At 41.0% G+C, this 25,716-nt stretch overlaps 3 protein-coding genes across 3 annotated transcripts; all 3 read right to left on the reverse strand.

The window, feature by feature from the left end:
* Positions 1-1,205: 1,205 nt before the first annotated feature.
* On the reverse strand, positions 1,206-2,174 carry LOC133133479 (putative olfactory receptor 7A2). The gene has a single exon (XM_061249577.1). It carries the CDS (start codon positions 2,172-2,174, stop codon positions 1,206-1,208), a length of 969 nt encoding a protein of 322 aa, XP_061105561.1.
* Positions 2,175-10,305: 8,131 nt separating this feature from the next.
* Positions 10,306-19,735, reverse strand: LOC133133480 (olfactory receptor 52B2-like). The gene is made up of 5 exons (XM_061249578.1): positions 19,565-19,735; positions 17,587-17,697; positions 15,311-15,425; positions 14,203-14,346; positions 10,306-11,312 (listed from the first exon to the last, which is right to left on the reverse strand). Exons 1-5 carry the CDS (start codon positions 19,733-19,735, stop codon positions 10,306-10,308), a joined length of 1,548 nt encoding a protein of 515 aa, XP_061105562.1.
* Positions 19,736-22,669: 2,934 nt separating this feature from the next.
* On the reverse strand, positions 22,670-23,638 carry LOC133133481 (putative olfactory receptor 7A2). The gene has a single exon (XM_061249580.1). It carries the CDS (start codon positions 23,636-23,638, stop codon positions 22,670-22,672), a length of 969 nt encoding a protein of 322 aa, XP_061105564.1.
* Between the last annotated feature and the right edge of the window lie 2,078 nt (positions 23,639-25,716).

Genomic DNA, 25,716 nt, shown 5'->3' on the forward strand with positions numbered 1-25,716 from the left:
TTTCTTGTAGCCCATCCCAGCCTTGTGCAGGTCTACAATTTTGTCCCTGATGTCCTTAGACAGCGCCTTTGTCTTGGCCATGGTGGAAACATTGGAATCTGATTGATTGTGTGGACAGGTGTCTTTTATACAGCTACATAACGATGTAACAAGTTGACACAGGTGTTTTGGGTAATGAGTTGAGATTAGGAGTGCTTCTTAATGGAAAACTAACTGGTCTGTGGGAGCCAGAATTGTGAAATGTGAAAATATGATATAAAATTCATAAAATTCATATGATGTTTTGATTGTGGATTATTTTGTGATATTCTGTCTCTCAATGTTAAAATGTACCTATGATTAAAATTCTACACAGTTCCATTCTTTGTAAGTGGGCAAAGGGATCAAATACTTATTGCTCTCACTGTATGTAAAGGAGAGATTTCAGTTTTTGATTTTTAATAAATTCACAAAACATTCTGAAAACATGTTTTCACTTTTTCATGATGGGTTATTGAGTATACACTCAGTGACCACTTTATTCGGTAGACCTGTACACCAGCTTGCAAATATTTAATCAGCCAATCATGTTGCATGAACGCTTCCAGATGTGGTCAAGAGGTTCAGCAGCTTTTCAGACCAAATGGAAAAATGTGGAAGAAATGTGATATTCGTGACTTTGACCATGGAATGATTGTTGTTGCTAGACAGGGCAGTTTGAGTATCACAGAAATTTCCGATCTCCTGGGATTTTTATGTACAACTGTCTCTAGAGTTTGCAGAGAATGGGGCAAACAACAAAAAACATCCAGGGAGCAGCAGCTCTGTGGGAAGAAATGTGTTGTTACTGAGAGAGGACAGAGGAGATGGTCCAGACTGGTCAAGGAAGGTGACTAACGCAAATAACCATATTGGTATGTGGTATGCAGAAGAGCATCTCTGAGCATACAATGCATCAAACATCTTAAGTGGATAGGCAACTGCTGCAGAAGACAAAGTGTGCAAAAAGTGAATACTGAATACTTTCTGAGGCCACTGTATACTTACCTTTTTTTAAGGCAGTTGTAGCTCAGTTGAGAAGGTCTTATGAACAATAGTATGTTAGTGTTACACAAGCACACCACAAGATAATTAAGGGGAAAATGGCATTTGCAATTGAAGCACCAAAATGAATGGATGCTATTAATTTGAAAATGCAAATGTCCTGCCAACTTTGGCTCTTAGATCTACCCTGACCCTGCTACTTTGACTTTCCGGAACATAGCCAGTATTTTGTTCCTGATTTCTTTGGTTGCCAGTGAATACACAATGGGGTTCAGACAGGATGGGATGCTTGAAGCTAATGACAAGTTCACCATTCTGACATGTGGATCAACATGGATTAAGAAAAGTTCAGTGATGTACAGTGTTATGGTCGGCACATAGAAAATCGCCACCAGAATGAGATGTTCTGTACAGGTTGCAAGTGCTTTGTACCTGCTGTCCACACTTTTCATTCTAAACACAGCTGTCAAAATACAGGCGTATGACAAGAGGATTAAACTAAGGGGCCCAAACAAAAGCAGCATACCCAGAGAAGCAGCAGCAGCCCACTGCATTGTGTTATCATTGCAGGCTAGATTGAACACACCTGAATAATCACAGACAAAGTAGTTCATACTGAGTGAATCACAAAAAGACAGTTTTGTCAAGATCACGACCAAGAACACCATGACGCTTGCAAAAACTACCCAAAGAATCATTAAAATACTGATCATGTTTGTGGGAGTGTTGATAGAACTATGCCTCAGTGGAAAACATATTGCAATTAACCTGTCATAGGCAAGTACACTGAGGGAAAATGATTCTAATATTATAGAACAGTAATAAAAAAAGATCTGTGTTAAACATGCATTGTAGGACATGAAGGTATCTCTCGCAACAACAGTATTGATTGTACTTGGAATAAAGGATGTACTGCCCATCAAGTCAACAACGCCTAAATTTGCTACTGCAATGTACTTTGGAGTGTGGAGCCTATGATCCATCCATATAATAGAAACAATGAAACAGTTGCACAGAACTGTCACAATATAAATGAAGCCGAGGAAAATGACAAATAAATCAGCAAACTTTAAATCCGTAAATCCGATAATGTAAAATCCAGACGGTATAATGATTGAATCGTTGGCGATCGAAGTGGTGATCATTCCCATTGTATACGTGTGGCATTCAGGATGTCCACGTAACTGCTTTACCTCTGGGCCCTGAGAGAGATACAGACGAATGGCAATCAATTCAATCATACAACCACATGACAATTAATGTTCTGCAACCTTCCAGTTTATTAGTTCGATTTCAGAGTGTGTTATTTTATTGAATGTATAAAAACATATTTTCATTTTAGAAAACGTGTTTGAAACCCCTGCTACAGAGGATATTGTTTCATAGTTTCAATGCTGGGTGAACACACTGGCCAAATGATAGTAGAGACGTCGTTCTCTGGAAGTACCCCAGAGGTGCATTAACACCCCAACAAGTCCAAGTCCTAGATGTCAAGTCTCAGGTCAAGTCTCAACTACTTTTCTTAAATTATATTAAAATAATTTTGCCACTCTAAATAAAAATAAAATATGAATGAATAGAATAAAAAAAAGCAAAAACCAAACTTAACAACCGCGTGCTGTAATTTCCGCACACAATACTAAAAGCTGAGAGAACTCCGTTCAGATCCTACTAAGAAACTGACACCCGAAAACTTTGATAAATCCCGCATTATGTATGTGAATGCATTTCCAAATTATTTACTGTCAAATTCGTTCCACTCACATTTAATAAATTAGACCCATTGAATTTCGAGGAGATCAGGGACGATTGTAACACCTTTTTCTTTAACATGGATAAGTGTTTATGCTGGAGCTTTCAAACTTTGATATAAGCTGCCAATGTTTGTTTGATATTTTTCATTTAGACATAAGGAGTCCCACTGCTGAGGCGAGTTGTAACAAAAGCTGGGGATGGATGTAGCAGGAATCAGATTCACACTATTACATTTACACAGAAACGTTTGTGTATGCCTGAACTACATTATTTTCAATAAAACAAATGAAAGGTAAAGATATTTATTCTTAAACATTTAATATAAAATTGTATATTTCTAACTTAATCAAAAAACAAAAATCCATTTTACAAATATATACATATTTATTATGTCACTCTTTTCAAAATTATATATTTCAAAGAAAATAAATGATGCTTTTTAGTTTTTAAACGTAATTTATGTTTTATGTCCATTGATTAATTTCATTTGGACTTAACGAGTAGCCATATACCTTCAGAGCTTGACAGGCTAATGCACGTTGCAATTGCTTTCTATGTCACAATGTTTAATTAATATTTAATTCAAATTAGACTATTTGTCATCATTGGCTTTCAAATCAAATTAGACTATTTGTTAATTCGTATGATTCACAACTACAACGTGAGTGCTAAACGTTTTTGGCTAATTGAAGCAGTAGCTACATTTAGAGAATGCCCTGTGCTGCGAGAAAATGTCTGGTTATCTAAACTAAGCATTATACAGATATTATGAGCAGGATATTAATTCATTCAGGAATTTTCACACGATAATAAAGCGCTCAGAATATATGCGAAAACCATTCGGCTCCGACGCCAACCGGGCACGGCAAACCTCGTATTCCTGCTCCCATTCCAACACCGAACGATAAAGAAGAACCACTTGAAAAGAGAACCAAACCGTGCTGGTGATGTCCTGTGTGCGTATTTGGACACACAGTCCCTTCCTCTCCTGCTCTTGAATTGCTGTTACACAGCACCTTTAACAGACATACGCAGTTATTTAATCTTGCAATGTCCTGGCATGTGTGACCATCAACACAACGGACAAGTAATAGCACAATGATTATCTCGCTTGTTTCTTTGATTTTCTTTTCATTCACCTTTTGTAAACATTTTACTTCAAACAGGCGTGTATTTTGACCAACATTCTGCCTGCTATTGACCACCTTGATTGGCTCATATTTTAGGCTTTGCTCTTAGTCTCACGATGCCCCTTTTTGAACATTGAAGTTTGGTGTAGCGTAGCTGTATCTGTTCCACAAACGGGGCGATTATAGGCGCAGGATATAATTAGCGCAACAGGAAATCGCTACTCACCAATTCTCCTCAGCATCGGTCAGTGTTGAAGCCGGCTTGTCTAATGTGCTTCTCCTCTCCTGAAGCAGAATTTATATCCTCCTGTGTGAAATGCGCCTCCTTGGGAATTCTTCAGGTACATCAATTAAAATCCACATCTGCCCGCCCTTGTTTGCCGTTCATAACTTCGTATCGGGACTTACGTCAGATTTAGAAATATGGTGGTACAAACGATTCCTTTCTTTAGGACGATTTAATTTATAAATATAATAATACTATTGGAAGAAATCAATTAAATATATGTGTTTCAAGCTGTATTACAAAATAAATATTTCCCAAGATTATATGTTTAAATAATATCAAAATATGCTATAATAAAGCACACTTTAATACCTCTTAGAGCCGCTAGAGGGCTGTCACATGTGAGCCGTGAAGGGAGTGTCCTATTGGTCGTTGGCCGTTTGTTGAAGTAGTGTTAATGATTTTTCTGTGTATATTAGGATGAGGGTTAGTCAATGTTTTGTCAGTGGAATTAATGACTCGATGACTCTGCTTACTGATCCTATGTGGGCTATAACGCAGTTGGGGGGCTGTGTTGTGTTCTCCCTTGCGTTGTGGGCGTCCCCACTACCTACTCATCTGGAGCTGAGTTTCCCTGCCGTTTGTTGTTTCTTCGCTCGCTTCAGTTGGGACTTCTCGACCGTTTTGATTGGACATTTTATTGGTTGGCTAAGTGCCGGGGAGTTATCAATACCCTTTATTGTTTTCTCCTTCCTCCTCTTTGCCTGTAGAGATGCCCCCAGAAAACATTAGCGTCATTTCACATATTGTGGGTAACTTTTAGAACCCTACTTGGTCACATTTGATCCTCGGACCCCACTACATCACATACACACACTGCTTAACATGCTGAAAATGTTAAGCTTATGTCAATAACTGTATCCTTTTGTAGTTTACAGCATTTTCTGTGCATAATTATCAAGGGTGCCAACAATTCTGGAGCCCACTGAATGTTATTATTATTCAGTACACTTATAAATAAGAAGCAGGCCTGCTTTTGAATAACATACGGCATGTGAAATTGAGGTGGCTTGATTTGTTGATGGGGGTTTGGTATTTAACAAAAAATGATCAATGGACCTCAATCAATATATTAGTATACTTGGTGATATTATTGTAGTTATTATTTTCCAAACTTCTGTACCTGCTGCTGCCAGAGGGGAAAGAAAGGAAAGCATTGTTGTGAGGGAGAGCTAGGCGGTGACTCGTAGGTGGCATTTTCTGGAGCATTTCATGATCATTCCAGGAGCATTCCTGAATAATTTATTATACAATATATAGTATTTTGCAACTCAGAGGACCCATATTATCAATTGGTTACCGTATGTCCTTTTGGAGTCTCAAAATGACCATTTTGAAAGCCTGCATATAAATTGCAAAACAGATTAAATATTACATATTAAAACCTATTCCTTTGGTACCTCCAAAGCAGGCCACCTAAACTGTGTGAAATATCTGAAATAAACATCTGTGCATAAAAAACTTTGTTTACACCAAAAGCATGGACATATACAAACAGAACTTTAAGATTTGTTTTATTTACCTGGTTACAGGCCAGCTGCAAACACTCCTCAGTGACTTCAGCTAATTCAGCTGACTCAGCTGATGTTTACATGGCCCTCCTCCATACAGCACAAAACCGATCTTATATATCAGCATGTTTTCCAAATATTAACTTTCTGTATTTCATATCTACATTTACATTTTATATTTATATGCAAACTTAACATTTACATTTTCATTTAACACACACACACATAGATATATTTATATTTCTTTCTTTTTTGCATTAGTGTGCTAGCAGAAAAGAGCAAACATTCATTTTCCAAAAAAATATTATGTTGCAGCTAAAGTATTATTTTAATTTTAAATAAATCTACATTAGTATTCCACTTTTCTGATAAAAACTTAGTTGTCTAAGATTACCTGGATAGCCAGAAGCAAGCGAGACAGCCAAAGTCTGCAGAAGAACTGTGGCTCTGAAATATGTTTGTAACAACCAACCAGCTATGTTTTAAACTGTTCATTTCATTATTTTTGAAAGCATATTTGGCCTAAGACTTTTGCACAGTGCTGTATATATATGTATAACATGTTAAAGCTGGCTTTAATGCATAACATTACTCCTGGCAAAGATAATCCAATATTTTAGGGAAAAAAACAAAAAGTTACATTTAAAAAATGTTGTATATTTTTTTTACATAAACATCTGTGCATTTGTTTACGCCAAAAGCATGGACATATACAAACATAACTTTAAGATTTGTTTTATATACCTGGTTCAAGCTCTTATGCCAGCTGCAAACACTCCTCAGTGACTTCAGCTAATTTTACATGGGTGTGGTGGACGGCATAATGGAGGATTCAAAGGCTAAAATTATCTAATTTAGACCAAAACTGATTTGTTTTCTTTTCCAATATCAGAGACAAAACAAACACACAAACACATGCACACACACACCAGCACACACACCTGCACATGCACACACACAGAAGCGCGCACATATGTACAGACAGACAGACAGAGAGACAGACAGAGACAGACAAACACACACACACACACAGAATTTGTTCCTGGACCCTAACTACACCCATTCCCTCACTTTCTGAAGGGAAAATGTGAAATGTATCAAATATCATTCTACCTAAGACGAGAATGGGAAAACTCCGCCCACACTCAGGGAGGATGGGCAAAGGGCCCCTGCATGTAGTCCTACCAACATTATGCCTCTGTACTCTCTCAGAGGTTGGAAAGATGAGCAATATGAGCTGAAGAATGACAGCCCAGGAGGCTCTGGAACACATCTTTGGTCAGGATGGTGAAGTAGAGGAGGAAGTTTATGAAAGTGAAGATTATCTTGAGATCTATTCTGATCATGATGATGAATTTTCAGATGATGAGGGTAATGTCTCACACCCATCAACTCCAAGAAAGTCATTCATATCAAAAAATGGTCAAATAGAATGGTTCTCACCCCCGAACAGGTGTCGGGGAACAACATCAGATGCAAACATAATAAAGGCAGCACCAGGGCCCACTAGGATGGCAGTGACTTGGATATAAATCCGTGTCACGGATATAAAATCTGCATTTGAGTTGGTCATTCCTGATTCAATCCGGAAAGTTGTTCCAGAAATGACTAATTTAGAAGGGAGGCATGTTTTTGGGCAGGAGTGGAGAGAACTGGGCAATAAGCACTTACATGCTTATTTGGGGCTTCTCATCCTGGCTGGGGTTTATAAGTCCAAAGGTGAATCGACAGCCAGCCTGTGGGATGCAGAGACAGGCAGGGCCATATTCCAAGCCACCATGTCTTTGGAGATCTTACATATTTTCTCATGGGTCATCAGGTTTGATAAGCGGGAGAAAAGAGCTGGCAGACGGGAGAGAGATAAGCTGGCAGCTATTAGGACAGTGTGGGTAGAGCGGCTGCCACTACTCTATAACCCAGGTCCTAATGTCACTGTGGATGAAAGCCTGGTGGCATTCAGAGGTCGCTGCCCCTTTAGGCAATACATGCCTTCAATGCCAGCAAAATATGGCATAAAGATCTGGGCAGCTTGTTCAAGCTATGCATTGAACATGCAGGCGTGCACTGGTAAGCCTATTGGAGGAGCACCATGCTTCAAGTGCAAAAAATTAATTTGCCCAAAACATGTGGTGACCTACTGTCACTCATGTGCTTCATAGACACACACACACACATACACACACACACACACACACACAAACAAACAAATTGTTCTCTCCTTCTTGTTCAGGTTTCCTGTTGTAAACATTGTAAACATTGTCGAAAAATCAATGTAGTTTCAACATGTATATTTGAATTTAAAGGGACAGTTTGACACCTAACAGAAGAGATGTATTGTTTGAATGAATCAACATGCCCCCATAACAGAAACTATTTAAAAAATGATGAAAAAAAAAATAATAATAAAATAAATAAATAAAAATAATAATAATAATAAGAATGTGTTGAAGCAAATGAGGTGAATGACAAATTTTTCCCAGTGTACAGAAAAAAACATTTTTTTTTAATGGAAAACAAATTGATTCTCATCAGTAAACCAGGATCTGTAAGAGGTGAAAAACTTGACTACACTAAATATTAATGAAATTGATAGTAATTGGGCTAAAGATAATGTTTATGGAGAAAAATATCTTTTTAAACTACATTCAGATGGTGAAACAGGCACCGGGTCAATTTGACCCGGGAACATTATTGCTGTTCCCTAAAGTTGAACATATCAGCATGTTTTCCAAATATTTATTTTTTGTATTTCATATCTACATTTACATTTAATATTTATTTATTATATTTTTACAGTGGGAGCAATACTTATTTGATCCCTTGCTGATTTTGTAGGTTTGCCCACTTACAAATAATGGAACTGTGTAGAATTTTAATCATAGGTATATGTTTTAACACTGAGAGACAGAATACTGTAATGATGAAAATACACTCACCAAGGACTTTATTTGGAACATTTTTACTTTATTACTCCTACTTATTAATACGTTATCTCATCAGCCAATTGTGTGGTCAGGAGCTTCAGTTCATTTTCACATCGACCATCAGAATGGGAAAGAAATGTGAACTCAGTGACTTTGACCATGGAATGATTGTTGGTGACAGACAGGGTGGTTTGAGTATCTCATCAACTTCTGATCTCCTGAGATTTGAATGGTGCAAAAAGAAAGAAAAAATACAGTGAGCAGTTCTGCAGACAGAAACAACTTATTAATGAGAGACATAAGAGGAAAATGGCCACACTGGTCAAAGCTGATAGGAAGATGACAGTAACGCAAATAACCACACGTTACAACAGTGGTATGCAGAAGCGCATCTCTGAACACACAACACATCATAACTCTAAGTGGATAGACTACAGCAGGCAAAGTAACAAAAAAGGTCTGATAAATACCTAATAGAGTGAGTGTACGTTAATGAACCCCATCCCTGTCTTACTCTGGGTCAAATAGCCTCTCATTGCTGGACTGGACAACTTTACAGTAATGTTACTCTAAACACAAAATTAGTGTCTGCCTTAAATGCAGACAGCTTTTATTGGAGGGTATTTTCATCCATATCGGATGAACCGCTTAGAAATGACAGCACCTGTTGTACATAGATCCCCCATATTAAGGTACTATAAGTATTTGTTGAAATGGCCTCACAACTGTGCATTTGTATCGTTTGTAAATTATGTTGATGTCTAGTTTTGATTCTAGACTTTGCAATTGCCTTGTTGGGAGAGTGTTTTGGATCCGTTTGGCTGTTGTCTGGGGGGTTTTCTTCACCACAGAGCCGCGCAACTCAGCGCCATATCCTGCGGGCCTCAATATCTCTTCCCGAAATATGTCGCTGCTGAAGTAGGCTAGTTCGTGAAGTTTTCTTCTTCTTCTTTTTTCACGACACCCTGGGACAAGTGAGATTTCACGTATTGTGTATGCCATTCTAAATCCATTTCCAAGAAACCGAAACTATGAAACCAAATCAAATCTAAACTATGTCTCCTACCCAACCACAAATGTGCGTTTTTCAGAAATGAGCAATTTTGGATCTTATGTTCCACTGCTTCTGTTAAAATCAACTAATCAAACTGCCTTCGTAAACTGGGTAGCCTATTGTCGAATTCCAATAATGTTGAAGGAAGTGCAATTTGTACGAACTTCTTAATGTCATTTTGATTCCGTATTGTAAACACACTTGAAACACTCTTGGCCACACATGCAATACTTGGAATTTCACGGAAAAAATTGAAAGGATGCCGTGGAAGTAAATATTTCACTTCCTACTTCAGTGGCGACAAGTTTCGGAAACACTGGTAAAATGAGCGACCGTCTTGAAGAGGTGCTGCTTCGAGACATTCTTACCCTTACGAAATGCTTTGGTAAACTCACCCGAATCTTCATTCCCCTGACCTCATGTTTTGGGAAACGAAGGTGAAATTTTCAAGACCTGCCTTTAATTTGTGGGAGAAGTCGTGCATTTCCAAGACACGTTTAAAAATTAAATTCACACTTGGGCCATTCAAAGATTAATACGCTTGCCATAGAACCGTTAACATTTAGATTCAGCTCAAATAAATTGATGTGATTAAATTGAAATTTTAAATTAATTGCACATTTCAGCTCGACGCCTTCCCTGCCCACACTGCTACTTTGCCTTTCTGGAGCATTGCCAATATTCTGTTCCTGATTTCTTTGGTTGCCAGAGAATACACAATGGGGTTCAGACAGGAGGGGAAACATGAGGCCACGGACAAGTTAATCATTTTGACGTTTGGCTCGAGGAGGAATAAGAACAGTTCAATGATGTACACCGTTAGGGTCGGCACATAGAAAATCGCCACAACGACGAGGTGTTCTGTACACGTTGCAAGTGCTTTGTACCTGCTCTCAACAGTCTTCATTCTGAACACCACTCGCAAAATACAACCGTATGACAAGACGATTAAACTAAGTGGCAAAAACAAGACCAGCATACCCACAGAAGAGGCAGCGGCCCATTGCAGTGTGCTATCGTTGCACGCAAGACTGGCTACGGCCGCATACTCACAAATAAAATTGGACACAATGAGTGAATCACAAAAGGACAGTTTTGGTAAGAGCAAGACCAAGAACAACATAATGCTAGAACAAAGCGACCAAACAATCGCTAAAATACAAAACATGCTTGTGGGAGTGTTGATGGAACTATGTCTCAATGGGAAACATATCGCAATGAACCTGTCATAGGCAAGTACACTGAGGGAAAATGACTCAAGGAAGACTGAAACATAATAGAAAAACATCTGTGTCATACATGCATTGTAGGACATGAATGTATCTTTCGTGATAACAGTCTTGATCGCACTAGGAATACAGGATGTACTGCTCATCAAGTCGACAACCCCTAAATTAGCCACAGCAATGTACTTTGGAGTGTGTAGGCGATGATCCATCCATATAATGTAAATAAGAAAAGAGTTGAACAAAACCGTTACAATATAAATGAAGCCGAGGAAGATTAAATGTAAATAAGCAAACTTTAAATAAGTAAATCCAATAACGTAAAAGCCCGCTGGTCTAATGATTGAATCGTTTGTGTTCGTAGTGACGGGAATTCCCATTTCACGTGCTTTTCCTCTGCGCCCTGAGAGAGAAACAGATGAATGGCAATCAGTGAACACATACAACCACATGACAATTCAGGCTAATGTTCCGTAGTTAATTAGTTTAATTTGGACTACGGTATAGCTGACATTCAGAGTTGGAGAAATTAGTAATTTAATTGAAACGAATACTCCATAGTGCACTTGGTCCGCTAGATGTGTCTATTTCACATACATCTCGACGGTAAGCTCATGGAAACATTCACAGTCAGCTCTGTCGTCTGAATGAATTGCGAAGAAACAGACCTACTGTAGGCGCAGAGAAGAATTACTGCAGAAGGAAAACGCTACTCACGAGTTCTCCTCAGCATAGGGCAGCGTCGAAAGCCGATATTCAAATGTGCCTTTCCACTCACACTGCAGAATTTTATATTCGGGCGTGTGTAGACTGCGCCTACTTGTAAATTCCTCAGGGACACCAATCAAGATTAGCAACTGCTCTCCATTTGCTGTCGAATGTTGGCTATAAACCCCTTGGTGATTTCTAGGCATTGATTATGTCACATTTTACAATGCATTGTTACAAAATAAATATTTCGCAAATATTTTATCAGAGATGGCAACCCTTGACCCATTTCGTGTTCTACTTTTAGGCCTTAAAAGTCCAGAGGTGAAGATCACATAGAAAAATTCCTTAAATTATTAATGCATTTCTTTTGGTTGAAGATGAAACATTGATATCACATTGAAAATAATGTCAAATAAATGTGACACACTGTGGTACACATACCTAAGCATGTAAGAATTCACTCTTGTAAGTTTTACTATATGGGTTTGTGGACTAAAAACAAAATAAATCTCTAGTAACACCAAAGGAGCTTGTACATTGACAAGAGGGTTTAACATCTTATCTTTTAATATTTGCCTTGCAGAGCTGGACATTAATGAAAATGTTCATTATTGAAAACAGGAAGTTTCAGCCTTTTAAATGTGTGTGAATGAGTGCGTGCAAGTGAGTTATTACGAGCCACACTGTAAAAAGTTGAATGTAAAATGTACAGCAACTGGCTGGCAGCAATTAGCTTGTAATTTGCTGTGATTCACTCTACAGTAAAGTTACTGTGAATTAGATCACAGTACTAATGCAGATACTGTAATTACTAACAGCAGTAGTGATATTGATGCTGTAATTAATACAGTAATTTTATGCATACTGTACAACAAATCACAGTACCCACAGGGATTGCTGTAACAACTAACTACAGTAACAACATAAACTATTGCAATTTATACAGTAATATTGACTACTGTATTTTAATTTACAGCAATTACTCTAAAATATCTAAAATATAACATTTAAAATACAGAGAAAAAGGTAAAGGTAAAGGTTTAAAAGGTCCTATATTTTAACTGTGCACCCATAGTCAACAACCCCACTGTGTGTTATCAAAACACTAAATGGTCAATTTCTTATAAACACCTTACCAAGGCTAGACAAATGATGAGTGAGCTGAAAACTGCCATTTCAAAAACTCTTTACTCAAAAAACAAAACAAAACAAAACTCAAAAACAAAGATGCTACTTTAAATGAACAACAACAAAAAACACATCTTTGATTTAAAATCAACTACAAGGGTGTCTTGGTGGCGCAGCCTGTTGAGCACTGACTGTATGCTCATTGTGAACCGCGACATCGGCGGTTTGAATCCGACCGTCTGACATTTGTCGCATGTCTTTCCCTCTCTTGCTCCCATTCTTCACACACACACTCACACTCACACACACGCACACACTCTCCCACACACACACGCACACGCACACGCACACAAACACATACACACACCTTCCCACGAAACCAACTTTTTGTGAAAGGTCAAGCCATACTGAATACGAATTGGAATGTTAACATTGAGAATTTTGGGATGCACTGTCTGTTTCAGCCCCATGTGTTCCAATTGAAAACCATTGTATTTCATTACAATAGAAATACATTGGAAAACCATGTGCTCCCCATGGCACAGGGTAGTGTGAGACATGTTTCTATCCATGTCATATCCCATCTACAGGACATAGGGCTTTTAGACAATACATCAGTTTGGGTGTTTGATCTGCTTTTAGGCCAAACCCTCCATATATATAGCCTGTACCACAGATTTAACACCCGAAATGATGCATTTCCTTAAAAGCCTCTCCCCTCAAGATGGAATATGACATGCATTAAAAATCAGTTTCCAGTACCAGTTTCCTCAATGCCATGGCCAGCACATGGTTTTCGAATGTATTTATATTGTAGTGAAATACAATGGTTTCCAATGGGAATATAGACATGGGCCTGAAAGGATTGTAGATTGTGGATTGTGGATTATGTGGATTATGTGGATTATTTTGTGATATTCTGTCTCTCAATGTTAAAATGTACCTATGATTACAATTCTACACAGTTCCATTCTTTGACCTGGGATTATCATGAAACATCTTTATGCCATCTCCAGTATTCCTGTGCTCTAACCCTGAAGGAATGTGAGAGAAGGGGGGCTCCCCCACAGGCTTGTGTGCCAAAAGGTGGGGGCCAACAATGTATGCTCCGGGAGGGGGAAGTCAGCAAGCTGACCAGCGCATGACACCAAATGTTACTTATGACTGGCTTACAACAGTGCCACCATCTGCTCACACAGCAGATGGTGGTCACATGAAATCATTGCTCCCTGTTTCCACTAACTCTTGCAATTCAGGGGAATGGGACTGGCCATAGTGCCACAATGCGATTGCGAACACAATCAAAACAGACTGTAGAAATTTCAAACATCTACATAAAGACGCGCGTTAATTGTGTGAAGACCCCCTTAACATCCGTTGCCGAGTTGAGTGTCTCAGCGGCCGCAGCTTGGTGCGAGGCCCCGCCATCGCCACTAGCGGATATATTTAATTACCTTTTCGTAAGGCTCTGATTAGTCTCCTGCAGTCAACAACAGTCAGCTGGTCGAGCTTTATGTCCTCTTCAGTGATCACTTCAAAATCCTCCGCACTCCTTACCCCCAGGTTACCAAGATGCTGCAGGAGCTCCAGCACAGATTCTTCGGCAAGATGGGGGAGGGTGTGCCTAATAGTGTGCCTTGCTTGCATTCTCAAGTAAAAGAGGGCCAAATTGGTTAGAAAAACTTGCTTGTCACCCACCAATTCAGAGACACAGTCACCCTTATACTTCTGTTCACATGCGAAGTAAATGAAGATTTGACTCTGAACTCTGAATGACAACCACTGAAAGGACAAGCTACCATTTCCCCACAACTGATATGCAATTTCAAATTTGCACATAGGCTACTGAAATCTGTACATACAACAGGGCATCTTTCCACACGACAAGTAAAATCAACATGTGTGCGCCTAACTGGCTTGGGTGCTGAATGTTTTTTATACATGTGAGTCTGTAATGCACTGGCTGTCTTCAATTGAGAGGGACATTGAGCAACACCACAGGGGAAACGAAAGTTGGCGCGGTTTCGGTGCATTTTCGTATGTTTCACATAGTTAGGGAGGGTGTCTAAAGATGACTCGCAGTATCTGCACTTAAATGCCATGTCATGCAAACTCCACAATACCTGATTTTGCGGTGTTCCGGTAGCTTTTACCCTCCGTACCTCTCCTCCTTCTCGCTAATGTAGCCTACCTGGCAAGGGAAAATCTTGACAATTAGCATAAAGTTTACACAAGCATTCACAATTTTGACATCAAAATGTATATGACAAATTACTTAAACTAAACTAAATCACTTCGGGCAACTTGTAAATTCGGAGGCTGAAAGTGCAGTAGGCTAGCTAGATCCACGTCTCGGATCAAGCAACTTGCTAACTAGCAAGTGGCTAGCGAGACGTAGCTGCCACCCTAGCAGACCACTGCAAAATAAAATAAAACAACTCAAAATAAATTGCTATACTTCCTAATTAAACGATTCAAAACCAAGAAATAGGTACCAACATGAGCCAGCCAAATGAACAAACAGCAGAACTTTCTCTATCCAAGAGAGTGAACTGAACTTGCCTGCAGCATGAACACCTCTACTGGCACAGCACACTGGAGCAGACTGAAGTGAAGTGTCCGACGACGACGGGACGAACGTTAGCGAATACAGACTCCCGCTCAGGCATTTCTTTTGCTTCAACAGATGAACGTTCAGACAGATCAATGCTTACTTCTCGCCAAAAAAAAAAATCTGTCCATTAGTATTTGGACAGTGGTACTGTTCCTTTTGCTCTGTACTCCAGGATGTTAGGCTTGCAATTAAATAATGAATATGAGGTTAAAGTGTAGACTTACACGTTTAATCTGAGGGTATTTACATCCATATTGGCTTATCCAAAGCACTGTGCAATTGATGCTTCACATTCACCCATATACAAACCAACTGTAATTGGCTCTCATGCAAAGCACCAACCAACCAGCTTATTAGGAGCAATTTGGGGTTAGAGACACTTTGACACACCCAGGGCAGGATCGAACCGGCAACCCTCCGATTGCCAGACGATTGCTCGTACCTTATGAGCCAATGAAGGAATTACATCTCATTTTATACATAGTATCCCTATTTTAGGGCCCCAAAAGTAATTGGACTGGTGACTTCTCGCCTGTTTCTGATTAGTTGGGTCTACTTAATCGCTTCCTTATTGCAGGTATAATAAAACATTCCGTATCTAGTCTTGATTCTAGGCTTTTCATTGGCTTCATTTTGAGTCTGTTATTGGTGTTTGTCAACATGAGGACAACAGTTGTGCCAATGGCAGTCAAGGAAGCCGCTATGAGGATTAGAAATAAGTAGAAAGAAAGACATAGGCTTACAATAGGCTTACCAAAATAAACATCATTAAGAGGAAAGAGAGTAACACTCTTCATGAGGCAGGTGTGGATGTATCAGTGATGTGTATTAATGTTTGCACTCAGACACAAACATATTTACCAAGGCTACTCTGGACAATGCAAACCACTAATTCAGCTACAGTCATCTTTCTACAGACTGGGCAAGGAGAGGGTTATCGTCATCAGAGAGAGAGAGGATAAGGTGGCTAGTTTCAATGACATGTGCATGGCACTGTTTCGGTCAGTGATTGACCATCCACCCGAAGACAGAGAAGGGGATGAACACCTGATCCATCTCTGGCAGGGTTCCCACAATCTCTGTCCATGCCCTGGATAGAAGACCAGTGGGAGTTGGGACCATGCCTCACATCATATACTTCACAGACCTCATCACCATTGGAGCCAGGCACCGGCAGAGCCTCCCCCTACTCATCTGTGCAGCAGTCCATTGGTATTATTGGTATTAATTTTGGTTTCATGAAACAAGTCACTCCATCCATCCATCCATTGTCACCCGCTTATCCGGAGTCGGGTCGCGGTGGCAGTAGGCTAAGCTGGGTATTCCAGGTGTCCCTCTACCCAGCAACACATTCCAGCTCCTCCTGGGGGATCCCGATATATAATCTCTCCAGCGGATTCTGGGTCTACCTTGGGGTCTCCGCCTAGTTGAACGAGCCCGGAAAACCTCCAAAGGGAGGCGCCCAGGAGGCATCCTGATCAGATGCCCAAACCACCTCAATTGGCTCCTTTTGACGCGAAGGAGCAGCGGCTATACTCCGAGCTCCCTCTGGATGTCCAAGCTCCTCACTCTATCTCTAAGGCTGAGCCCGGCCACCCTATGGAGGAAGCTCATTTTGGCCGCTTGAATACGTGATCTCGTTCTTTCGGTCACTACCCAAAGCTTGTGACCACAGGTGAGGATTGGGACATAGATCGACCAGTAAATTGAGAGCTTGGCCTTCCGGCGCAGCTCCCTCTTCACCATGACAGTTTGGTGCAACGCCCGCATTACTGCTGACGCTGCACCAATTCACCTGTCGATCTCATGCTCCCTTCTACCCTCACTCGTGAACAAGACCCCGAGATACTTGAACTCCTTCACTTGGGGCAATGACTCGTTCCCAACCCAGAGGAAGCAATCCACCGTTTTCCAGCAGAGAACCATGGCCTGGGATTGGATGTGCTGACTCTCATCCCGGCCGCTTCACACTCGGCTGCAAACCACTCAAGTGCGTGCTGAAGGTCACGGTCTGATGAAGCCAGCAGAACCACGTCATTTGCAAAAAGCAGAGACGCAATTCTGAGGTCACCAAACCGGACACTGTCCTCACCTCGGCTGCACCTTGAGATCCTGTCCATGAATATCACAAACAGGACCGGTGACAAGGGGCAACCTTGGCAGAGTCCAACACCCATTGGAAACGTGCTTCACTTTGTGCTGAGGATGCGGACACAGCTCTCACCTTGGTTATACAGGGACCAGATGGCTTGTAACAACGGCCCCGGTACTCCATACTTCCGCAGTACCCCTCACAGGGTTCCCCGGGGGACATGGTCGAAAGCCCTCTCCAAGTCTACAAAGCACATGTGCACTGGATGGGCAAACTCCCATGACCCCGCCAGCAACCCCGCCAAGGTAAAGAGCTGGTCCACTGTTCCACGACCAGGACGGAAGCCACATTGTTCCTCCTGAATCCAAGGTTCGACCATCGGTCGGAGCCTCCTTTCCAGCACCCTAGAGTAAGCTTTCCGGGGGAGGCTTAGGAGTGTGATACCCTCTGGTCCCCCTTCTTGAACATGGGGACCACCACCCCAGTCTGCCAGTCTCATCCACACCCGGCGACTTGCCATTGAGGAGCTTTTTGACTACCTCAGCAACTTCCGCCAGGGATATAGGTGCAGATTCTCCCGAGTCTTCGGGCTCTGCCTCTTCCACAGAGGACGTGTTGTTTGGGTTCAGGAGCTCCTAGAAGTGCTCTTTCCACCACCTGACAACATCCCCAGTCCAGGTCAGCAGTTCTTCTCCCCTGCTGAAAACAGCCTGCTTTCCCTTTCATCGGATGGTTTGCCAGAACTTCCTCGAGGCCAACCGAAAGTCCTTCTCCATAGCCACCCCAACAGGCACCGATGACCTTCTGGCCACAGCTCCTGCTTGCCGCCTCTGCAATGGAGGCTTTGAACATGACCCAGTCGGACTCCATGTCCCCAGCCTCCCCTGGGATGCATGAGAAGTTCCTCCGGAGGTGGGAGTTGAAGACCTCGCGGACAGGAGCCTCCGCCAGACGTTCCCAGTTCACCCTCACTACACCTTTGGGTTTACCGGGTTTGTCCGACAGCGTCCCCGGCCACTTGATCCAACTCACCACCAGGTGGTGATCAGTTGACAGCTCTGCTCCTCTCTTCACCGAGTGTCCAAGACATACGGCCGCAGGTCTGATGATACGACCACAAAGTCAATCATCGATCTTTGTCCTAAGGTGCCCAGGTACCAAGTGCACTTATGAGCTACCCTATGCTCGAAAATGGTGTTTGTTATGGACAATCCATGACCAGCACAGAAGTCCAATAACATGACACCGCTTGGGTTAAGATCAGGCAGGCCATTCCTCCCGATCACCCCCTTCCAGGTTTCCCCATCATTGCCCTCGTGAGCGTTGAAGTCACCCAGCAGAACTATAGAGTCTCCGGGTGGCACCCTTTCCAGGATGCTGCCCAGTGACTCCAAGAAGGCCGGATTCTCTGAACTGCCAGAGCTTTCCCCCCAGGGACAGGTAATCGCAGAGAGGTGACCCTCTCGTTCCCCGGGTGGAACTCCAACACAGTGGCGCTCAGCCCTGAGCAAGACATCTAACCCCCAAATGCTCCTGACGAGCTGGTTGGTGCCTTGCATAGCAGCCAATCGGCGTTGGTGTGTGAGTGTGTGTATGAATGGGTGAATGAGAAGCATCAATTGTACAGTGCTTTGGATAAAGTCACAATATAAATGCCAACCATTTACCATTTAATTCAGGTGTCTTCAGTGACAGTTGCCATTATTAGAAAATCCCTGTGCTTTCATTTAGTTTTTCAGTAACATGATATCTCCAATTAGAGCTGAGTATTTGTGTTTTCCCACCTATATACACATTTGGTTGGCCCTACGAGATGCAAAGAAAGTACTAAATATATATATAAAAACACATTAGAGCTGCATCCTGCATAAACCTTGAGAACACTCCAACAAGTCTATAGAGTCATCCAGCTCAAGTCCACGTCAAGTCTCAAGTCATCAAATTTGTGACTCAAGTCGACAACTCTGTGGGTTAGTGAACACAACCATTAATGAGGCTTTGATGGATATACTTGGGCATAGGCAGGTGGTCCTCTTATCCCCTTGGGGATAAGAGATTGGCTGTTGACCTAGGTACATACTTTTCTTCTTATGGGTCATACAGGAATTACCCCCGTAATGCTCCAGCTGGCAAGCCCCATCCTCTCCCTGTGCCTCAGCGACCTCCCAATAGCTACACCATGATCCTGGTAGTGGTTGACAGATTTTCCAAAAGCGGCCATTTCATCCCTCTCGCTACTGCCTTCCAGGAAGTTGAGGTCCTGTTTCAACAGGTCTTCCATCATGACAGACTTCTGAGAACATTGTCCCGTATTGTGACCCCCATTCATGTCACTGATAGGGAGGGCCTTTCTTGAGATCCTGAGGGTTATGGTAAGCCTCATTTCAGACGCCGACTACAGGTGAATGGGCGGGTTGAGAGGACCAGCCAAAGGCTAGGGAGGTTTATCCGAAGCCACAGCCAGAACCCGGCCAGGTTCCTTCCATGGGTGAAGAATGCATAGAGTTACAACATTTTGGCCCAACAGTCATAACAAACCTTTACCAAACTTAAAAGGGGCTGTCATATACCTTTTACTGAAGAGTGGCTTCCATCTAGCCACTACCATAAATGTAGTGCTGCTGAGATGGTCATCCTTCTGGCAGGTTCTCCCATGTCTTCAGAGGACTTCCTTGGTTAGAGTGATCACTGGGTACTTGGACACCTCCCTGACCAAGGCCTTTCTTGCCCGGTTACTCAGTTTTGCCATACATCCAAATCTAGGAAGAGTCTGGGAGTGCAAACTTCGAACTTCTGTTTCACAATTATTGAGGTCACCGTGCTCCTGGGAACACTCAGTACTTTGGTGATACCTACCCTCACCCTAATCTACAGTGAGAGCAATAATTATTTGATCCCTTGCTGACTTTGTAGGTTTGCCCACTTACAAAGAATGGAACTGTGTAGAATTGTAATCATAGGTACATTTTAACATTGAGAGACAGAATATCTCAAAATAATCCACAATAACAACATCATATGAATTTAATAAATGTATTATCGTATTTTTGCATGAAATAAGTATTTGATCCATAGAACAATAGGACTTAATACTTGGTGGAGAAACCTTTGTTGGCAAGCACAGAGGTCAGACATTTGTTGTATTTTTCACCAGGTTTGCACAAATCTTGGGAGGGATTTTGGTCCAGTCCTCTTTGCAGATCCTCTTTGCTTGGCAACTTGAAGCTTCAGCTCCCTCCACAGACTTTCGATGGGATTTAGGTCTGGAGACTGGCTAGGCCACTCCAGGACCTTAATATGCTTCTTTTTCAGCCACTCCTTTGTGGCCTTGGCCATATGTTTTGGGTCATTGTCATGTTGGAAGACCCATCCACGACCCATTTTCAGTGCTAACTGAGGGAAGGAGGGTGTCACCCAAAATTTCCTGGTACGTGGCCCCATTCATCCTTTCCTTGATACGGTGAAGTCGTCCTGTCCCCTTAGCTGAGAAACACCCCCAAAGCATAAGGTTTCCACCTCCATGCTTCACAGTGGGGATGGTGTTCTTGGGGTTGCACTGAGTATTTCTCTTCCTCCAAACACGGCGAGTCGAATTGATGCCAAATAGCTCTATTTTGGTCTCATCTAACCACATCACCTTCTCCCAAGCCTCCTCTGGATCATCCAGGTGTTCTTTGGCAAACTTCAGACGGGCCTGTACATGTGCCTTCTTCTTGTGCGCGCAGCAGGATTTTAATTCTTCACGGTGTAGTGTGTTACTGATGGTTCTCTTCATGACTGTGGTCCCAACTGCCTTCAGGTCATTAACAAGCTCCACCTGTGTAGTACTGGGCTGATCCCTGACCTTTTTCATGATCAATGATATCCCACGAGGTGAGATCTTGCGTGGAGCCCCAGACCGAGGGCGGTGACTTTGTGTTTCTTCCATTTTCTAATAATTGCTCCAACAGTTGTTAACTTCTCACCAAGCTGCTTGCTTATTTTCTTGTAGCCCATCCCAGCCTTGTGCAGGTCTACAATTTTGTCCCTGATGTCCTTAGACAGCTCCTTTGTCTTGGCCATGGTGGAAACATTGGAATCTGATTGATTGTGTGGACAGGTGTCTTTTATACAGCTACATAACGATGTAACAAGTTGACATAGGTGTTTTGGGTAATGAGTTGAGATTAGGAGTGCTTCTTAATGGAAAACTAACTGGTCTGTGGGAGCCAGAATTGTGAAATGTGAAAATATGATATAAAATTTATAAAATTCATATGATGTTTTGATTGTGGATTATTTTGTGATATTCTGTCTCTCAATGTTAAAATGTACCTATGATTAAAATTCTACACAGTTCCATTCTTTGTAAGTGGGCAAACCTACAAAATCAGCAAGGGATCAAATACTTATTGCTCTCATTGTATGTAAAGGAGAGATTTCAGTTTTTGGTTTTTAATAAATTCACAAAACATTCTGAAAACATGTTTTCACTTTTTCATGATGGGTTATTGAGTATACACTCAGTGACCACTTTATTCGGTAGACCTGTACACCAGCTTGCAAATATTTAATCAGCCAATCATGTTGCCGCAACTACATGCATGAACGCTTCCAGATGTGGTCAAGAGGTTCAGCAGCTTTTCAGACCAAATGGAAAAATGTGGAAGAAATGTGATATTCGTGACTTCGACCATGGAATGATTGTTGTTGCTAGACAGGGCAGTTTGAGTATCACAGAAATTTCCGATCTACTGGGATTTTTATGTACAACTGTCTCTAGAGTTTGCAGAGAATGGGGCAAACAACAAAAAACATCCAGTGAGCAGCAGCTCTGTGGGAAGAAATGTGTTGTTACTGAGAGAGGACAGAGGAGATGGTCCAGACTGGTCAAGGAAGGTGACTAACGCAAATAACCATATTGGTATGTGGTATGCAGAAGAGCATCTCTGAGCATACAATGCATCAAACATCTTAAGTGGATAGGCAACTTCTGCAGAAGACAAAGTGTGCAAAAAGTGAATACTGAATACTTTCTGAGGCCACTGTATACTTACCTTTTTTTAAGGCAGTTGTAGCTCAGTTGAGAAGGTCTTATGAACAATAGTATGTTAGTGTTACACAAGCACACCACAAGATAATTAAGGGGAAAATGGCATTTGCAATTGAAGCACCAAAATGAATGGATGCTATTAATTTGAAAATGCAAATGTCCTGCCAACTTTGGCTCTTAGATCTACCCTGACCCTGCTACTTTGACTTTCCGGAACATAGCCAGTATTTTGTTCCTGATTTCTTTGGTTGCCAGTGAATACACAATGGGGTTCAGACAGGATGGGATGCTTGAAGCTAATGACAAGTTTACCATTCTGACATGTGGATCAACATGGATTAAGAAAAGTTCAGTGATGTACAGTGTTATGGTCGGCACATAGAAAATCGCCACCAGAATGAGATGTTCTGTACAGGTTGCAAGTGCTTTGTACCTGCTGTCCACACTTTTCATTCTAAACACGGCTGTCAAAATACAGGCGTATGACAAGAGGATTAAACTAAGGGGCCCAAACAAAAGCAGCATACCCAGAGAAGCAGCAGCAGCCCACTGCATTGTGTTATCATTGCAGGCTAGATTGAACACACCTGAATAATCACAGACAAAGTAGTTCATACTGAGTGAATCACAAAAAGACAGTTTTGTCAAGATCACGACCAAGAACACCATGACGCTTGCAAAAACCACCCAAAGAATCACTAAAATACTGATCATGTTTGTGGGAGTGTTGATAGAACTATGCCTCAGTGGAAAACATATTGCAATTAACCTGTCATAGGCAAGTACACTGAGGGAAAATGATTCTAATATTATAGAACAGTAATAAAAAAAGATCTGTGTTAAACATGCATTGTAGGGCATGAAGGTATCTCTCGCAACAACAGTATTGATTGTACTAGGAATAAAGGATGTACTGCCCATCAAGTCAACAACGCCTAAATTTGCTACTGCAATGTACTTTGGAGTGTGGAGCCTATGATCCATCCATATAATAGAAACAATGAAACAGTTGCACAGAACTGTCACAATATAAATGAAGCCGAGGAAAATGACAAATAAATCAGCAAACTTTAAATCCGTAAATCCGATAATGTAAAATCCAGACGGTATAATGATTGAATCGTTGGCGATCGAAGTGGTGATCATTCCCATTGTATACGTGTGGCATTCAGGATGTCCACGTAACTGCTTTACCTCTGGGCCCTGAGAGAGATACAGACGAATGGCAATCAATTCAATCATACAACCACATGACAATTAATGTTCTGCAAACTTCCAGTTTATTAGTTCGATTTCAGAGTGTATTATTTTATTGAATGTATAAAAACATATTTTCATTTTAGAAAACGTGTTTGAAACCCCTGCTACAGAGGATATTGTTTCATAGTTTCAATGCTGGGTGAACACACTGGCCAAATGATAGTAGAGACGTCGTTCTCTGGAAGTACCCCAGAGGTGCATTAACACCCCAACAAGTCCAAGTCCTAGATGTCAAGTCTCAGGTCAAGTCTCAACTACTTTTCTTAAATTATATTAAAATAATTTTGCCACTCTAAATAAAAATAAAATATGAATGAATAGAATAAAAAAAAGAAAAAACCAAACTTAACAACCGCGTGCTGTAATTTCCGCACACAATACTAAAAGCTGAGAGAACTCCGTTCAGATCCTACTAAGAAACTGGCACCCGAAAACTTTGATAAATCCCGCATTATGTATGTGAATGCATTTCCAAATTATTTACTGTCAAATTCGTTCCACTCACATTTAATAAATTAGACCCAATGAATTTCGAGGAGATCAGGGACGATTGTAACACCTTTTTCTTTAACGTGGATAAGTGTTTATGCTGGAGCTTTCAAACTTTGATATAAGCTGCCAATGTTTGTTTGATATTTTTCATTTAGACATAAGGAGTCCCACTGCTGAGGCGAGTTGTAACAAAAGCTGGGGATGGATGTAGCAGGAATCAGATTCACACTATTACATTTACACAGAAACGTTTGTGTATGCCTGAACTACATTATTTTCAATAAAACAAATGAAAGGTAAAGATATTTATTCTTAAACATTTAATATAAAATTGTATATTTCTAACTTAATCAAAAAACAAAAATCCATTTTACAAATATATACATATTTATTATGTCACTCTTTTCAAAATTATATATTTCAAAGAAAATAAATGATGCTTTTTAGTTTTTAAACGTAATTTATGTTTTATGTCCATTGATTAATTTCATTTGGACTTAACGAGTAGCCATATACCTTCAGAGCTTGACAGGCTAATGCACGTTGCAATTGCTTTCTATGTCACAATGTTTAATTAATATTTAATTCAAATTAGACTATTTGTCATCATTGGCTTTCAAATCAAATTAGACTATTTGTTAATTCGTATGATTCACAACTACAACGTGAGTGCTAAACGTTTTTGGCTAATTGAAGCAGTAGCTACATTTAGAGAATGCCCTGTGCTGCGAGAAAATGTCTGGTTATCTAAACTAAGCATTATACAGATATTATGAGCAGGATATTAATTCATTCAGGAATTTTCACACGATAATAAAGCGCTCAGAATATATGCGAAAACCATTCGGCTCCGACGCCAACCGGGCACGGCAAACCTCGTATTCCTGCTCCCATTCCAACACCGAACGATAAAGAAGAACCACTTGAAAAGAGAACCAAACCGTGCTGGTGATGTCCTGTGTGCGTATTTGGACACACAGTCCCTTCCTCTCCTGCTCTTGAATTGCTGTTACACAGCACCTTTAACAGACATACGCAGTTATTTAATCTTGCAATGTCCTGGCATGTGTGACCATCAACACAACGGACAAGTAATAGCACAATGATTATCTCGCTTGTTTCTTTGATTTTCTTTTCATTCACCTTTTGTAAACATTTTACTTCAAACAGGCGTGTATTTTGACCAACATTCTGCCTGCTATTGACCACCTTGATTGGCTCATATTTTAGGCTTTGCTCTTAGTCTCACGATGCCCCTTTTTGAACATTGAAGTTTGGTGTAGCGTAGCTGTATATGTTCCACAAACGGGGCGATTATAGGCGCAGGATAGAATTAGCGCAACAGGAAATCGCTACTCACCAATTCTCCTCAGCATCGGTCAGTGTTGAAGCCGGCTTGTCTAATGTGCTTCTCCTCTCCTGAAGCAGAATTTATATCCTCCTGTGTGAAATGCGCCTCCTTGGGAATTCTTCAGGTA

This window comes from Conger conger, chromosome 7 (genome assembly GCF_963514075.1).
Source record: "Conger conger chromosome 7, fConCon1.1, whole genome shotgun sequence".
Lineage (NCBI taxonomy): Eukaryota > Metazoa > Chordata > Actinopteri > Anguilliformes > Congridae > Conger > Conger conger.

Coding starts and splice junctions, on each gene's coding strand:
- LOC133133479 (XM_061249577.1), bottom strand. CDS start 2,174: ATGGGAATGATCACCACTTCGATCGCCAACGATTCAATCATTATACCG.
- LOC133133480 (XM_061249578.1), bottom strand. CDS start 19,735: ATGGAAGACCTGTTGAAACAGGACCTCAACTTCCTGGAAGGCAGTAGC. Junction 14,347..15,310: donor TAGAGGTGTTCATGCTGCAG/GCAAGTTCAGTT, acceptor ATCTTGCCGAAG/AATCTGTGCTGGAGCTCCTG. Junction 11,313..14,202: donor AATCAGAGCCTTACGAAAAG/GTAATTAAATAT, acceptor TTTCTCTCTCAG/GGCGCAGAGGAAAAGCACGT.
- LOC133133481 (XM_061249580.1), bottom strand. CDS start 23,638: ATGGGAATGATCACCACTTCGATCGCCAACGATTCAATCATTATACCG.